Source organism: Lepisma saccharinum, chromosome 24 (genome assembly GCF_977018435.1).
Source record: "Lepisma saccharinum chromosome 24, izLepSacc3.1, whole genome shotgun sequence".
In the NCBI taxonomy this organism is placed as follows: domain Eukaryota; kingdom Metazoa; phylum Arthropoda; class Insecta; order Zygentoma; family Lepismatidae; genus Lepisma; species Lepisma saccharinum.
The window spans coordinates 17,937,848-17,955,422 of NC_139252.1; the positions used below are offsets into that span (position 1 = coordinate 17,937,848).

Sequence of the window (17,575 nt, forward strand, 5' to 3'; positions counted from 1 at the left end):
CAGCCTCTATGGTCATGCCATGATGCAAAAACTGCCATATGCAGGGCTTGAATGGGTCGAAGATTTCAATATTGAAGATCTTCAGGATTTTGATGACAGTAACTATGGCCTGTTCTTAGAGGTTGATCTGACAATTCCAGATTATTTACATAAGAAATTTTCTGATCTGCCCCCAATTCCCGAGGTTCAGTGCTCACCTGGCTCTAAACAGAAGAAGCTCATGATGACACTGAAGTCAAAACAGGGCTATGTCATACATTACAAGTACCTCCAGTTCCTGATGAAACATGGTGTCCAAGTGACCAAACTTGGCAAAGTTTTGAGGTTCAGGCACTCAGAATGGTTGAAACCATACATTGATACAAACACGGAGCTTCGAACATCTGCAAAGAGCCAATTTGATAAGAGCTTGTTTAAATTGATGGTTAATTCTGTATATGGCAAAACAATTGAAAATGTCAGAAAACATACCGATGTTAAAATAATTACTGACCCCAGTCTGAGCAAAAAATTGGTTGCAAAGCCTAATTTCAACTACAGAAGAATTTATGGTGAAGATATGGCACTTTTCAACATGAAAAAAACAAAGATTAAGTTTGATAAACCTATTTATGTAGGGGCTGCAATATTGGATTTGTCCAAATTACACATGTTAACATTGTATTATGATGTGTTCAAACCTTTTTATGGTGATAGAGTAAAACTGATATACATGGACACGGATAGTTTTGTTCTTGATATTCAAACAGAAGATGTTTATCAAGATATGGCACAGCCTGAATTGTTTAAATATTTTGACACCAGTGAATTGCCAGGCCATTTGAATATTCAACCCCACAACAAAAAGGTACCCGGCAAGTTAAAAGATGAGACACTTGGTGATGTTATTGTGGAATTTGCTGGGTTAAGTGCCAAGACGTACAGTTTTAAAACATGTAGTGCTGTTGTCAAAAAAGCCAAGGGTATTGGCAAAGTAGCTGTGGAAAAAGAGCTCCAATTTGAAGATTACAAAAATTGCATCAAATCCCAGAGCTTAATCAAAACATCAGAATCCAGAATTCAGAGTGTGGATCACTTATTGACTTCAAATGTTGTAAAAAAAAGTGGCTCTGGACCCACATGATGATAAGAGATGCATTTTATCATGTGGCATACATACTCTACCATGGGGGCATTGTGATTTGAAAAATGGCAATCAATGCCCAATTCCAGAGCATGATTTGAAATAAATAAACATGCCTATGAACTTATTTGGGTTCAAAAAACAGGGTATTATGGACCTGCCAACACCACAACCCTCTTCTGATATGCTGTCTAAACTGAGTGGCTTGTTAATTATTCACCTGAACAGCATACTTACAGATATTGATGATGAAACAGGCAAAATATTGTACATATTTAACAATAATTTAAATCATTACCAATTACCTGTGGGTGGGCAATTGCAATTTATTACAACCCCTGAGGGTGATGTCAAGATTTCAGTAGGGAGAAATATTTATAGAATTAAGCACTCAAACATGGTTTCTGGCACTGTTTATACTGTTTCTGCTGGTGACTGCTTATATATTGAGGTCCCTGGATCTTATGACAAGCTTATACCCTTTTTTATAGAATTAAGAATCAGATACTCTATAATAAATAACTACTAAACAAAATGCCTAATGATATTTTTGGCCATACAAGACATGAAGATCACAGTGATGAGATTCTGATGCTTGATGTCAGAGTCAAGAAATTAAGAAGTGATTTACAAGCTTTACAAACAACACTCAATGCCAGTCTTCAATTAGAAATTACAAATTTACAATCACAATGCATGGACCCTCTTCTTAAAATTGATTCTGAACTCAAATTGCTGCTTCAGAAATATACTGATCTGGCTACATTGGATAATTTTCAAAGTTTAGAAGAAGCTGTAGCAGCTCTTCAAGCCAAATTTAAGACCCAGGCTAACAACTCTGAGCAATTGAAACAGCAATTAGAAGAGCAGATAAATAATGTCCAGGCACAGCTCCAAACAATTGTCAAAAGCATAAAATCACAAGAAGATTTTGATCTAGTGATTTCCACTCTAAAAGAACAGATTCAGTCACTCCAAATACCTAATCTGGACCCTCTGAACAATGCCATAGCCGAGGTTAAAGAAAAAATTGAGACACTTGAAAATTTTATGAACAACTTGCCATCTTCCGATGCTTTGAATGCAATAACTCGGAGTGTAGCAAATATTAAGCTGCAACTTGAAACATATGAAGATTTTGGGAAAATTCAAAGTTCCATAACCCATCTTGAAGGTACAATAGCAGCAGTGCAAAGTGATTTGACAAATGTACTAGAATCCCGATTGCCTGGGATTGTAGATACACTTGTCAGTGTCCAGCAACAAATCACAAAGCTTGAAAACCTCAACACTGAATCTGAACTATCTCATTTTCATCACTTGATAGATGATATCCAAACAAAACTTGAAATTTTACAACAATCCACACCCTCTCAGGCAGATATAGCCCTGCTCCAAAATGCTATGCAAAATGTGGCCGATGCTTCTGAATTACACAATGTAAAATTGGCACTTGAATCTTTGCAAAATACAGTATCAAATCTGCCTACATCACAGGAACTTAAAAATATTAAGAGAGCAGTGAATAGGATATTGAAATCAGAAGATATCAAGAATATCCAGGCAGAGATCAAACAACTCACTCAGACAGTGGCCACTCTTCCAACCAATCAACATATTAATGAACTGCATGCCCTATTTGAGGATATCAGAAGACAGGTCCATGATCTTACAGCTCAAAATTCAAAATTGGCAGTTGTTGAAAATTTGCAACAAATTGTAGCTAATATCAAGCAACAGCTAGGGACCATGGAATCCAATCAAGCAAATGCTCTGTCTGTTTTTGCCACCCAGCTCCAAGAAATTGTGCAACAATACAAAAAACTTGCTGTGGACATAAGAATCAAGCCGGGGCACGATGAGATTGTTAGGACCATCAATGAGCACCTTGAATCTGTAACAAGCAGATTGCTCACAGCAGAAAAAGAAATAACAGGCATAATCGAGAATCCAAAACATTCAGTAATTCTTGAATTGTACAGCATCCCCAACAAAGAATATGATTCTCCATTTACACCAGGAGGCAAAATATATATGCTGTCCCCTGCACAATTTTATTACCAATTTTTTGTTGGGGGCACATTGAGACCAATCAAGATCAAATATTGGCTTCAACCACAGGCACACCACTACCCCACCTTATCAATAACAAATGCTGAGAACAAAGTGAAAATCACCAGTGTAGAATTGGAGGATTTTACAGATCCCAATACATTGGAAACAGCCTATACTGAAGATGATGGCACTTTGGAATTTAAAATACAGATAGGGGACAAATTATATTTAGAAAATCCTGCAGTCTCAGCTGCTGAACACCCTATAGTTGCAATATTCTTGTTTACATATTATGTCTAGAAAAATTATTGTTGATGAATTACACAGACAAGCCAGACATAATTTTAAGAGACTCCCAGTAGTCACAAAGGGCATAGATGATTTATGGCAAAGCGACTTGATTGAAATGGCAAGTGGACAGTTGAAAAACTTAGACAAAATCAACAAGGGCTACAAGTATCTACTCACTGTAATAGATACATTTTCCAAATTTGCCTGGGCTGTGCCACTCAAATCCAAGACTGGAAAATGTGTTACAGAAGCCATCAGAACAATCATCAATCAGAGTGGAAGATCACCGCGCTATTTGAAACAGATAATGGCAAAGAATTTTATAATTCAGTGTTTCAACAATTTATTAAAAGCCAGGCAATAAAACATTATTCGAGTTACAGTGATCTCAAAGCCTCAATTGTAGAGAGATTCAACAGAACCTTAAAAAATCTTATGTATAAACAATTTACACTGCAGGGTAATTATAAATGGATTAATATTCTTCCAGAACTTCTACATAAATATAACAACTCGGTCCATTCCACAATCAACATGAAACCCTCTGAAGTAACTTCATCTGATGAGCAAAAATTGATCAGCACTGTTTATTATCCTAGATACCAGCCAACAACAAGAAAGGCCAGATACAAGATTGGGGATCAAGTAAGAATAAGCAAATATAAGCACTTATTCAAGAGAGGCTTTACAAGAAACTGGAGCACTGAATTATTTACAGTGGTTCAAGTTAAACCTGGGACCCTTAACACATATATAATAAAGGATCACCGAGGAGAAATTCTCAAAGGCAGGTTCTATGAACAAGAGCTCAGCAAAACTAAACAGCCTGACACATATCTCATAGAAAAAATCATCCGCAGAAAAGGCAACAGGTTACTTGTCAAATGGCTGGGTCATCCGGAAAACAGCTGGATCGATGCAAACAAAGTGATAATATGAACACCTGGGATGTTATAAAAAGGCTGCCAGAACCTGAACAGCAGAATAAGAGAAATGGCAACTTGTTACCTGATAATATTAGGTGACTTATTGTTGGGCCATCTGCTTGTGGTAAAACTACACTATTAGTTGATAATTTTTTATTGGCACCCAACTGGTTAGACTGGAAAAACAGGCACTTGTATATCTTCTCTAAGAGCTTGGAACAATTAAAATATCAGCAGCTGATGAAGCTATATGATGGACTGGATATAGCCACTTTTGAACCAGATGTTAAGCCACTTGATGACTGTCTCGATAATTCTGTTGTTGTGTTTGATGACATTATACTGGATAATCAAAACAAGGTTAGGAATTTCTTTACACAGGGCCGGCACAAAAACATTGATTGTTTCTACCTGGCACAGACTTTTTCAAAAATACCCAAGCAACTGATCCGGGACAACAGCAATTTTATATGTGTGTTTCATCAAGACCATACCAACCTCAAACACATACATGATGAATATGTAGGTGGGGACCTGAGCTACAATGATTTTTCCATATTTTGCAGCAGGTGCTGGAGCCAGGACAGTTATGGGTTTGTCACAATTGATATGACAAGAACACCCAATAGTGGCAAATACAGAAATAAAATTAACAATTTTCTAGACGTAGAGACGTATATAAATAAACATGAAAAGGCCAATCATTGATGATCTTAAATTAAGAGATTATCTTGTAAAAAGATTTAAGGGATGGAAATCAGAGAACCGAGGAATTTATGAAAAACACAAACAAACAGAACAGCCTGTAATTGATGCTATTAATAATTTAGGTAAAAATATCAAAACTGTTACAGAGCAAAATCAAAATTTGCTCACAGAGCTTGTACCTGTAGCTGCAAGAAACATATTAGATTATCCATTCACCCCACTTTCAAGTATTCATACACCTAGTCCTATTGCTCCTAGAAGAATTGAGGCTAGTCAGGATCCTATTGAATTGGGTCTTCTTGCTCAAAAATATTTAACCACACCTAAAGACAATAAAGATGAGGTGTTTGGCTTATATGCTGACACAGAGCTTGATGGCAGCATCATACATAGAATTGGCAATTTCAGAGTAACGTTTATGGGAGATGATATAATTGTATATTCAGAATCTCGTCTCGGAGAAAAAGGTGCTTTTGTTAAATACACCGGCACACCTGGATTGTGGGAACTCATGACCAGGAAAAGGCCTGGCAACTATACAGATCAAGATTATGAGGATTACAAAGAAATATTAATAAAATCAGATGCTCTATACCAGAACAATGATCCCACACAAAAAAGGGTTAAGTCGAGCAGTGGGGCAAAATACAATAATTTAATCAAGCCCATATGGTCACAAATCAAGACTGGCAGTGGAATCAAACAATACTACACCCTGCCTAAAGAATTTGTGTGGGTTGATGATGTCAGGAAACTTGTAGATAGGTTATTGGTGATAGCTGGGGAGGAAAATGCTGGCAACAACAATTTTTACAATGAAAAGGTTGGAATTATGGACATGATAAGCACCAAATTGTCTAATTTTATAGTGAATGACACTAAGGGGATTGGATATCTCATAAAAATTATTAATACTCTACCACCTAAATTTTGGAATATTTCTGAGGGTCGGGGCCTTGTTAATGACATTATAAACAAGCTGCCATTTGAACTGCATATTCCAGGCTATCAGTATTGTGGTCCAGGCACAAAATTGGATCATAGATTAAACAGAGGGGATCCTGGTGTTAATCCCCTAGATGCTGCTTGTAGAGACCATGATATTGCATACAACACACATTCTGATCTTGACAAGAGACATGTTGCAGATAAGAAATTAGAAGAGGCTGCATTTGGTAGATTTGTAAGCAAAGATGCTTCTTTGAGTGAAAAAATAGCAGCATTGGGAACCACCATAGCTATGAGCACCAAACAAAAACTGGGGTGGGGGTTGTGAATATGTATATAATAAACCTACAATGAAGGCCAAGGGTGTTATGTATCAAATACCTTATGCAGGTCTCAAATCTCTTAAAACTATTGACAGTCTTTTAACCAAAAAGCAGCGCAAGAAAAAAAATTCTTGTATTGCAAAGGGGCATGGTATGAAATTGTTACTTAGTACCCCCCAATTAAAAAAATTACAGCAATCAAGAAAAAAATCACATGTGGGTGGATTTATATTTACTATCCCGGCCATCTTAGCTGCTCTCGGGGCTGTTGGGAGCTTGGCTGGGGGTTCAGCCGCCATAGCAAAAACAGTAATAGATGCCAAGAAGAATAGGGCAGAATTAGATGAGCAGAAGCGCCATAACCTGGCAATGGAGAAAAAAGGCAAAGGTGTTAAGAGAGCCATGAATAAGTTTAAAAAAAACAAGAGCCGCTTACAAACCAAGATATTGAAGCTTTAATCAAGCCATTGGGCATCAAACATTTTAGAGGTGTGTACATGTCTGATTCTCTACCAGAACAACCACTCAACAAAGAGTGTGGCATTGTTAATTTGGATGAGTTCAAAAATCAGGGCACTCACTGGATTTGTTATCTTAAATATGTAAAAAATAAGGCATTTGTGTTTGATTCATTTGGAGGTGTTCCACCTGAAAATTTAATAAAATATCTAAATTCAGCTAATATTTATTACAATAATGCCCGTGTTCAAAACTTCAAAGATGTTAATTGTGGACATTTGTGTTTATCTGTTCTTAGATATATGTCTCAAATAAATAAACCATCAATTGAAGATTTTCAAAAGGCCTTGTGGTATTTAAAACATCATGGGGGTATTCCATCTCACCAGCCAAAATTCAATATTGAAACTCAAATTGCATGATGACATAGTGTATCCCAAAACAATAGCTCTCAGAGCATTTTATGGCATGTACCTGATCCCCAATATTACACACCACAACAATACAATTGCAGTAGGGGAAGAAAAAATTGTCATCACTCCAGGGCAATATAATCTATCCACTTTAAATGCTCAATTACCCAGAGGTGTAGTGTTAAGTCAAAATTCTGTCACTCACAGAGTAGAAATTGTATCTGCTGCAGAAACAGTGAATCTGGGTACTATAGGAGAGCTGTTAGGCTTTGAGAACAACACAAAACTTGAAGCAGGCATCAAACACACTGCTATGAATATACCTAAATTCTTAGCCATAGAGACTCTGAATATTCACTGTAATGTGGCCGAGGGTATGATCACCAAATCAAATGGCATAGGCACTCACAAACAAACAGGCATCATTGCAACATTCAAGCCTAATTCTGAATTCATGGAGCCCATTATCTACAATCCATCCCCAACATTATATTTTCCTGTGTGCCACAACAGAATAGATTATATTGAATTGATGGTCACTAACGAAAAAGAAGAATTAGTTGATTTTGCTGGAGCCACAACAACTGCAATCATAGAGATTAACATTTAAATAAAAATACATACAATGGAAAATATTGAGAGTTATGAGCTACAATCATTCCCTCCAAACAGGAGGACATTTGCAAATTTAAATCAACCCAACACAGAAATTGAGGTTGATCTTGATGTAGGGGATGGATTTATACACCCCCACAGAGCAGATCTATACATCAAATTTGATGTTGTAAAGCTCGATGGTACAGATTATCCGGCAAATTCAAATATAAGACTTGTAGACAATTTTGTGCCGCATCTGTTCTCTGAAATTGAGATCAGAAAGCACGGTGTTGTTATAAACAGAGTGGATTATCCCGGCATTACCTCCACAGCTTTGGCCACACTGAAATTATCCAAAACCGAGGCTTCATACTACAAAATAGGCGGATTTGAAGCTGGTGATAAGATATTATCTAAGAACCACACTGTGCTGTTCCCCATGCGCCTGTTGCCAGGATTCTTCTCAGATTACAAAGAAATTATGTGGAAGGGTGGGTTAAGAATCACATTTAGAAGAGCTGCAAATGATAACAATGCTTTGATGAGGTACAGTACAATAAACCCCACAGGAGAAGCTCTGCCCAATACCCTACCAGATGCAGGCAAATGCATTATTCAGACCATGGAGCTAAGAATCCCTGTTGTTGAGTATGAAGCCAGTTATGGTCTTAAATACAAAGCTGATATAATAAAAAATCCACAAATTCCTCTGCAATTTTATACATATCAATGTGTACAGAAGCCCGCATCTGGTACATATTATGAGTTTGATGCTACAAATTCATTCTCCAGCATTCAATATGACATGCCTGATTTTGTAGTGGTACTGTTTCAGACTGGAAGACACAACAATCAGGAAAAAAATTCAAGCAAATTTGATAACTGCAACATCAAGAACATATATCTTAAAAATGGCAGAAATGAGGTCTTTCCTAGAGAAAATTACAATTTAGACATGTCCAAGGATGATTTTCTTAAATTATATGAAGCTTTTTCGGCTTTCAAGAGGGTCACAATTGGCAATACGGATATGTACTACACACCAGATGAATTCAAGGTACAGAGACCCATGTTTGTAATTAACACTTCAAAAAGGAAACAGGTTGTGGTGAATGACAGGACAAATATTAAAATTATCTGTGAATTCCATGAGGCTTTACCTGATGACACCATATGTAGTGTTATTCTCATAGGTGAAAAATCATATGTTTATGATGTAAGAAATGAGAGAGTCACGGAGCAATTCTAGAGGTTCTCTGCATATTACATTGTTTTAATATTGGATTGAGGCTGAGGTCCAATTGAACTTAAATTGGAAGTAAATACGTGTGTATATGGGTGTGTATGTGTGTGTGTCTTGGCTTAATTTCTGGTGTTGACAAGTTTATAGACAAAAATCTGGCTAATGCAACTTTTGTAAGTATGGGCAAGAGGCTTTTTTTTCTTTCCGAGCAAAAATCTTGGATTAGAGGGGGTTCCACACTAGAGCAATGCTCATGTTGAGCTAGGTTTAAGTGTAAACAAATCTGCTGGGGGAGAGCTCTTCCTTTCTGAGAAATTCCCGAGGGCATTTTTACAAAAATCTTGGATTAGAGGGGGTTCCACACTTGAGCAAAAAGCTCATATGGGCATGTTGAGCTAGGTTTAAGTGTAGGTAAATCTGCTTGAGAGGAGCTCTTCCTTTCTTGGGTTTATAATAGCACAAGTACTACTACTACAGGAATATGTGTCCCCAGGATTGGTTGGAAAATTCCATTTACGCCATTATTTCCCCCTTCCTCCTCTGGTATTTTGTATAGTTCTGCAAAATATATATCCCATGTTTTTGGCTCTATGGTACTGTTGGTCCCTTTACTTCCCCTTAGCTTCTTTATCACCCTCCATATCGCTCTAGTGTCTTTTGTCTCCATTGCTGCTTCGAGCATCTCCGTATTTTTTACTTTCCAATGCTGCTTCGCCTGTTCTATGATTTGTTTATATTTTCTTCTGAGATCTACATACAGCTGTCTTTTATTTTCACTATTTAATATCCTAAAATCTCTCAGTGCTTTTTGCAAAGTCTTTTTTGTTTCCCTGCATTTTCCGTTGTACCACCCTCTTTTCGTTGGTTGTTTTATTTTGTGCACTCGCATGTGCCTCCCTGTTCTTGTAATAGTGTGCTGCAGCAAGTCTACGGCTCTTTCCACCTCCCCATTTTCCATTTCCCTCTCTATTTGCTCTGCCATCATCAACGTAAGCCCGTCCCCCATGATTTCTCCCATCCTTTCCCTTTCCGCCTCGTTCCATTTAAATTTCGGAATTTTTCTAGTTTGTACCTCTTTTCCCTTTTTCTGTGAACTCTGTTCTCCCATGCTCACCTTATGTGGTTCTGATCTCAGTGACAATATGATTGGGAAGTGGTGCGAATCTATTCTGTCTCCTACATAGAAGTCCCTCAGCTCCCCTATTATTTCCCTCGAACAAATAGCATAATCAATGACACTTTTCCCCGATTGAGCTACAAATGTATATTCCCCCTCCCGATCTCCAAAATATTTCCCATTTAATATCTCTAGGTTCATCGCTTCGCACATTTGTAACAGCTGCCTGCCGTCCGTGTTGATAGTCTTATCCTTGCTTTTTCTTCCCCTCCCCCCTCCCCCTTCCCCTTCCGATATGACTTCTTCGTCTCCAATTCTGGCGTTCATATCTCCTAATATTATAATGCCTGCTGTTGGGTCGCTATCTGTTATATCCTCTACGCATTTTGTTAAGTCCTCAAAGAATTTTTCTGAGTGAAATTTTGAATTTTTCGGTTGCCTGTAGGCTACTATTATATATAAATGCCAGTTTCCAATATTTATCCTTGACGCTAATAACCCCATTACACCTGTATCTATCTCTTCCACGTTCTTCCTGATATTATGAGCTAAGTTAATAAGAATCCCTCCCGAGTGTCGCCCCCCCTTCCCCGACCTTTGCGCGCCCTGCAGGAGAGAGTATTTGTCCATCGCTTGCGGCGCTTCGCCTGCTGGCAACCACGTTTCCACCATACATGAAATATGAAACCCTTTCACAAAATTTACAAACGAGGGATTGGAGAGTTTGCCCCTGAGACCCTCAATGTTCCAAAATAGAATGTTTATGACCCCACTTTCAACCCCCTCAAAGTCATTGACCTTACCTCCTCCTCTCCCGTCGTCCTGGTCCTTCTGGATATCTTCCTCTTCCCCCTCTCCGTCGGTCGGTCCTTGCCTTCAGGAACTTCGCCTACCTGCTCCTAGGCGGGGGGGCCGGGCCACCCCTCCCCCTCCCCCTGTAGCTTCCATAAGGCGCGGGTCTCTCGTCTCCTGATGGACTGCCCTTTGTTCTTCCGATGTCCCGTTCCTTAAACCGCCTGGTTCCTGCGACGTTGCCACATACTCGTTGGATCTTGCGTTCTCCTCTCCAGGCGACGTTGTCACACCGTTCTTTGCAGTCGGGGTTTGGTCGCTCTTCTCCTCCGACGGTTGGTTTCATCTCAAACGAGTATGCTACTTTATGTGAACATAATTGTACAATGAGTTTCTGTCTTCGTTTAAATTATCTTTCACTCAAGTCCCTGAAATTTCCAAGCAAAGAGAAAATTCTCTCCATTTAAAATATTGATTGATTGATTTTCTTTATTTTACTTCGCTTCTTGTGCCACTTTTGGCTAATTTGCGTAGATGGGGATGGGTGATGACATGATGAAATTGATGAATGGACAAACATATATACCCAGGCCAGGATTCGAACCCAAGACACCTGTGACCTTCAAACCTAAAACAGGCGACTTCACAGCGCAAAGGGGCTGGTGATCTCAAACTCAAACCAAGTTGGAAAAACTTTCTCGAGACTATGGTTCAGTTAAAAGAAAACATGTTTCAAGCACATCTGGCAGTGACCACGAGCATTCCCTCCTCAAAGCCCAAATTTACCTCAACATTCATACAGGATTTACGAATGTATGTGTGAAAAATGTTACCTTATTGTTGCGACCACTGTCGAATAATTGTTGTGATTGCACTTGCAGTTAATCTACGTTCAGAATTTCAAACAATAAAGCAAGATAATATAATAAATCTATAAGAAAAAACCTGTAACAAAGAATATGAAAGGAATTCGGTAGTGAAATAAAAACCCTCAATATTAATTGAAGTGTAAAATTCAAGTTACCCCAGTACCCAGTTACTCGTGCATTCCTGATTTTTGTTTTTATACACGGAAGTTTGAGTTCAAGACCTGTGGTACAAGAGATTCTACTGGCCTACCTACATTAACTATTTGCAATTTCTCCGGAAAAGATCCCGTTCCAAATATTTTCACACGAAAATATTATATTATATCCATTGCCTTTAACTTTAAACACAGCACTAGCACGAATACTAAACCACTAACAGCTAAACAAATATTAAATTCTCGAATCACTACAACACGCATTCAATTCCCTGCGCCAATCTTCTATTGTGGTTCCTTACTGCTTGACACAGACTTCATATTCCCTGCGATGCGCGAGGTTCTATAAGTTGGAATCATTGCGTTTTTTGTTTATATATTTTACATTCAAACATCTTTTATCATTATGATCATTATTAATCTAGAGAGGGGGGATAAACAACTTAAATTACCTAATATGTGTGTACGTATATATATAATTTATTTCTGATAGCTTTCCTTTTTAAAAATTATTCATTTCCGTGAAAGAAATACTCTCACTGGTTTTGAAGGCTACAAAGAAAGTAATCACGCATTTTAAAATACAAAAATGAATAAAAGTAAGCATATAAATAGTTTTATTACTTCATTAATCGATTTATTAAATTGTTATTTGACGTCGCTTTCTGCCACTTTTGGCTAATCACTACGAGTGATGATATGAAATTGATGAAGGGACATTTACAAAGAGCACCCATGCCCAGCCCGGTATTCGAACCCTGGAGCTCTGACGTCGTAGGGAGCTGTGGCAACAACTCCGCCACAGAGGTCGCTGTAATTTCTTGAATTTCTAGTTAAAATTTTAATTTATTTAATTACCGTCATCTTCAATATTAAAGCTTTTTCTTTCCTATGACAATATCTGTTGAAATAGCAGATATCAGGAAGACAGAAGCAAATGTAAAATGAGAATTAACATAGAATTGGTTCGCAAATGTTGTTCACATTTCCCTGTTTCTCGCGCACTTTCAGATGTATTTTCTCTACTTTCCTTTTCAGTACGTAATTTGCAAACCCAGAATTCTGTTTCCTGAGAAATTTCCCTGTCGTAAACAATACAGCTCCTACGATACAAAGGCCACCGGGGAAGAATGGCAGAAGAGGGAACGGCAAAGGCTCTGGGGTGGAGAGTGCGACCGATGGACTCTCTCCAGAAGGAGCTTACCCTTGCCACGGAATAACAGCGCCTGAGAAGCAGTGTTTCCTTCCCCTCCCGTCAAGGGATTTAAAGGGAGCCGGTGGAATCTCACCCTGACGTCACCAGATTCCACCAGCTGGAGAAAGTGGCTGAAAGCCTCTCGGACATTCAGCGGCAAACGTTTGAAAAACATTCGCGCGCTGGAAGTAAAGAAATATGCGAATCAAAGATTGGTTCGGAAGAATATTGGGAAGAAATAGAAAACAACTTTTTTTAAAAATTATAGTCGGGTCATCTCCGATTACCTAGGTGACCCAGAGTATACGCCGCTGCTTCTGACGTAAGCGTGGAATGCTTTCGTGGTTAGGGAGGCTTGTTAGTTTAAATTTTCAGCATATGTACACTATAACAACGAAAACATATAACATGGCGTGGCCTCAGAAGACGAAATACAGAGCTAGGCCAAGAAGGCGTTTGAATTTGGTGCGATAAGTGAGACCAGTTGCAAAAAATCGGCAGCGAAGATGGAAGTCGTCTGATACGGACAGAGGGAAATTCGTAGACAGCGATGCCAACGCCTCCCTCGCACTTCTTCGTACTATTGTTAGGAAAGGGACCAGTGGCGAAGCGTCCTATGAGGCCAGGAGGCCGGACCTACCCACAGAATTACTCTTTTAAAAGTTGTCTTCGCTTATTTCAAGATAACATATATAGTGTAATGCAAAAGTTCGGAATTTTCATTTATGATAATTACAAAAACATTCTAACCCTGTCCAGTATACGGACTTTCCACAGACTGAGGCACATTTGCTGGGGCCTCTTCTCTTCACATTCTGTCGCATGGTCGTATATGCAGGAAGTCTAATCTTACGAGTATTGTACGTATGCTTATAACGTGCTCCTGAGGCCGGCCTCGCGGTGTTACCCACTATGGCGAATAGAATATCAGCAACACTGCATTTCCGCCAGGGTTGGAAATTTATGGTGTACTAGCATTTTTATAAACATTAGTCCGTTTAGGTGCAGGAATAATTGTATTCCATTGTACATTCTTCATATTTTGTACGAAGCTTGAGTTTTCCTTCCTTTCTTCGACAGGAATAAGTAAAATTGAAAATTACGGAGTACTGTAGTTCTGACTTCGTTTTCTAGTCAGAGTGATGATGGTCTTGTCAATTCACCCAACACTGTAGCGTAAACAGAAAGTCTAAAAAAATTACATTTGTAAAGGAAGTCTTCATATCATGTTATATGAATTAAAATTCTAGTTACGCCTGATATTTGTAAAGTAGTTTTACTTCCTCTGGAAATGGAAGAATGTATTTCTAACGTGAACGGGGATTTCCCTGGATTGCTCCCTGCCTGTGAAATTTTGGCCTGCAGTGACGCTACAAGGGAGCGTGGCCCGCGGTGTTCGAGGTGGTATATCTTTGTTTGTGATTCGTGTTGTGTGCAGCGCTTACATTTGTGCAAGAAAATGCCTGATTGGACTGAACAGCTAGATTTAATTGAGTTCCTGCTCTCAAATTCGTTCCTTTGAAAACAAGTGTCTTATAAAGGAGAGGAGACCAAAGCCGAAGCTGGCTTTACAGGAGCAAGACGGGCAGAAGGTAAGAAAATTTTGCACCCAGTGGTACTCGAAGTACAAGTGGCTAACGGGGTACAATGAACGAATGTACTGCTTCGTGTGTATTTTGTTTGGTGGTGAAGATCAGTGGGCAAAGAAAGGTATAGTGACACTTAAGAATTTTACTCGTAAAGCTACGAAACATCAGGCGTCCGAAAAGCACATCAGAAATAGTGAAAGTTTTCATTTCTTAGGTAACACACCGAGAATTGAATGTGCTTTATCTGAAGGTGTTCGGCTACAAATATTAAAACATAATGAAAAGGTATCAACAAACAGAAAAATAGTTGGTCGTTTGGTTCAAGTGGTGTGCTTTCTCGGTAAGCAAGAGCTCGCGTTCAGGGGGCATTTCGAGGGCGACGAGTCTTTCAACAAGGGGAATTACCTCGAACTTCTGAACCTGCTTTCTCAAGAGGAACAGCTGATGAGGGAGCATCTTGACTCCGATTCAGTTTTCAAGGGAACCAGCAGTGACATCCAAAATGATTTAATTGAGTGTGTGACATTCGTGCTAAACGAAAGAATAAAATCAGAGCTGTCTCAAGCAGAATTTATTTCTGTACAAGTAGACGAAACAACCGATGTATCTTGTAGAGCACAGCTGAGCGTTATTCTGCGGTATTGCGTGGGAGACGCAGTGCAGGAAAGATTTATAGGATTCCATGACGTCTCGCGAGACAAAACGGCAAGAGGGATATCAACTGTTGTTCTGGAGGTTTTAAATGAGTGGGATGTGAAAGAAAAGCTAGTGTGTCAAACGTATGATGGGGCGTCAGTGATGGCCGGGGCTGGAGGAGGGGTTCAGCATTTTGTTAGACAAGAATGTCCCCACGCTCTGTTTATTCATTGTTACGCCCATCAACTAAATTTAGTGTTATTGCACGGCTCAAAAACAATTAAACGGATTAAACTTTTCGTTTCCGATCTGACAGCTTTCATTCATTTTTCAGCAGATTGACCAAGAGGTCTGCTTTATTAAGAGAGCAGGGTTTCCAACTTCCACACCCAAGCCCAACACTCTGGAACTATCATTCACGTGCAGTACAAACTATAACAACACATATGGCAGAATTGAAACGTGCTGTTAATCACATACGCGAGACAGACGACCAAAACTGGGATCCAGAGACTGTTAATTGTGCAACTGGTTTGCTTACACGGCTCAATACCCCTGAATTTTTATTTCTACTTTGTTTGTACGGCAAGATATTTGTTTTCACAGACAATCTTTTCAATGTTTTGCAACAGAAATGCACTGCCGATGTCATGCTATGCAATACAGAAGTGACATTAACCATCTCTGCCTTGAAAGAAATGCGCTCAGAGAAAACCGTTAATGAATGTTTCGATGGAAGTGCTAAATTGGGTCAACTAAATTTCACAGAAAGAGAAAAATATACTTTGAAAGTTTTGGCATATGAAGTTTTGGATGTGATTATAGTTCAAATGGAAACACGTTTTGGAGACCTGTCATCATTAGAATTTGTTGAGTTGATTAATGACACAAAATTTCCTGGCTTCAAAGAAAAATTTCCGTTGGACAAGTATTCAAAGTTACATCAACAGTACCCTTTTTTCAACAAAGAGTTGCTCAGCAGGGAATTAATGGTGATATACGCAACTCCAGAAAAACACCTTGCACCTTCAGATCTATTGCATTACATTACATCCAATGGTCTGCAAGAAGTTTATCCGGAAACACTGCGTCTTTTGCAATTGTGTCTGTGCATTCCTGTCACCACAGCATCGAGTGAACGCAGCATGAGTGCACTGAAAAGAATTAAAACATTTCTGCGAAATACAATGACCAACGTCAGGCTTAGCTCTCTGGCATCCCTAGCGATAGAGAAGAAACTACTAGGAAACCTCTCCTTCGATCCAGCCTTCCGGGAAAGGGTTATTGATGTGTTCGCAGAGAAGAAGAACAGACGGATGGATCTAATATACAGGAAGATGTAATCATCGGTAAGTAAAACCCACTTTTGTTCGTTCATGTTTCTTTCTTATAACACGTTAGTGATGTGATATTTCATTCCTAAAATGTTTTCAACTCTATTATTAAATTTTCCTTTGCAAGTAACAGTGCATGGCAACAAAATTTGAAAAGAGAAATAAGCAGTTGTTGAAATAGAATAATAACGTTATTTAATACGTTAACAATGTCGTCGAGTAGATATTGCAGGCAGACTTTTTTTTATGCAACCCACAGAAGCGAAGTGGGAGGCCATTTCCTTTACCCTGAAGAGATAACAAGAGAAAAGGGCGTTGAGAATACAATGAAAGGGAAGACTTTTTTGCGTTTGGGACAAACAATGCAATACGGTTTCCTTGGGCCATGTTCCTTTCAGGCCTGGCAGAACAGGCCAGTGTTGTCACATCGGATTGGCAGAAAACAACTAAATCGTGCCTAAAAATGGGGGACACTAATTCTCTCAAGCAACAATATGTATTATAACCTGTTAATATAATATATAATAACCTGTCATGTTGCGATCATAGTATGGCCGCAAACAAGGATCCTCTGTTCTATTATCACATAAAGGTATCCCAGAACAAACCACAATGCGATGTTTGTATTCAATTCACACTGAATGAGAGTGGTTATCTAATGCTCCTTTGTTTTGAAAGCTTCCACCCCGTAGTGGTCATCATAACACACTAGGAAGCCAGGAGTCCTAGGTTCGAGTCCTCATTGTGATCCAAGTCATGCCAATGTTTCTCGATTCTCTTTAATCCTTTGTCTATACATCCT

At 38.9% G+C, this 17,575-nt stretch overlaps 1 protein-coding gene across 1 annotated transcript; it reads left to right on the forward strand.

The window, feature by feature from the left end:
* The first annotated feature begins 16,137 nt into the window (after positions 1 to 16,137).
* Positions 16,138 to 16,782, forward strand: LOC145978124 (zinc finger MYM-type protein 1-like). Its single transcript, XM_083110563.1, has one exon. The coding sequence runs from the start codon at positions 16,138 to 16,140 to the stop codon at positions 16,780 to 16,782; it is 645 nt and encodes a 214-aa protein (XP_082966689.1).
* The last annotated feature ends 793 nt before the right edge of the window (positions 16,783 to 17,575 follow it).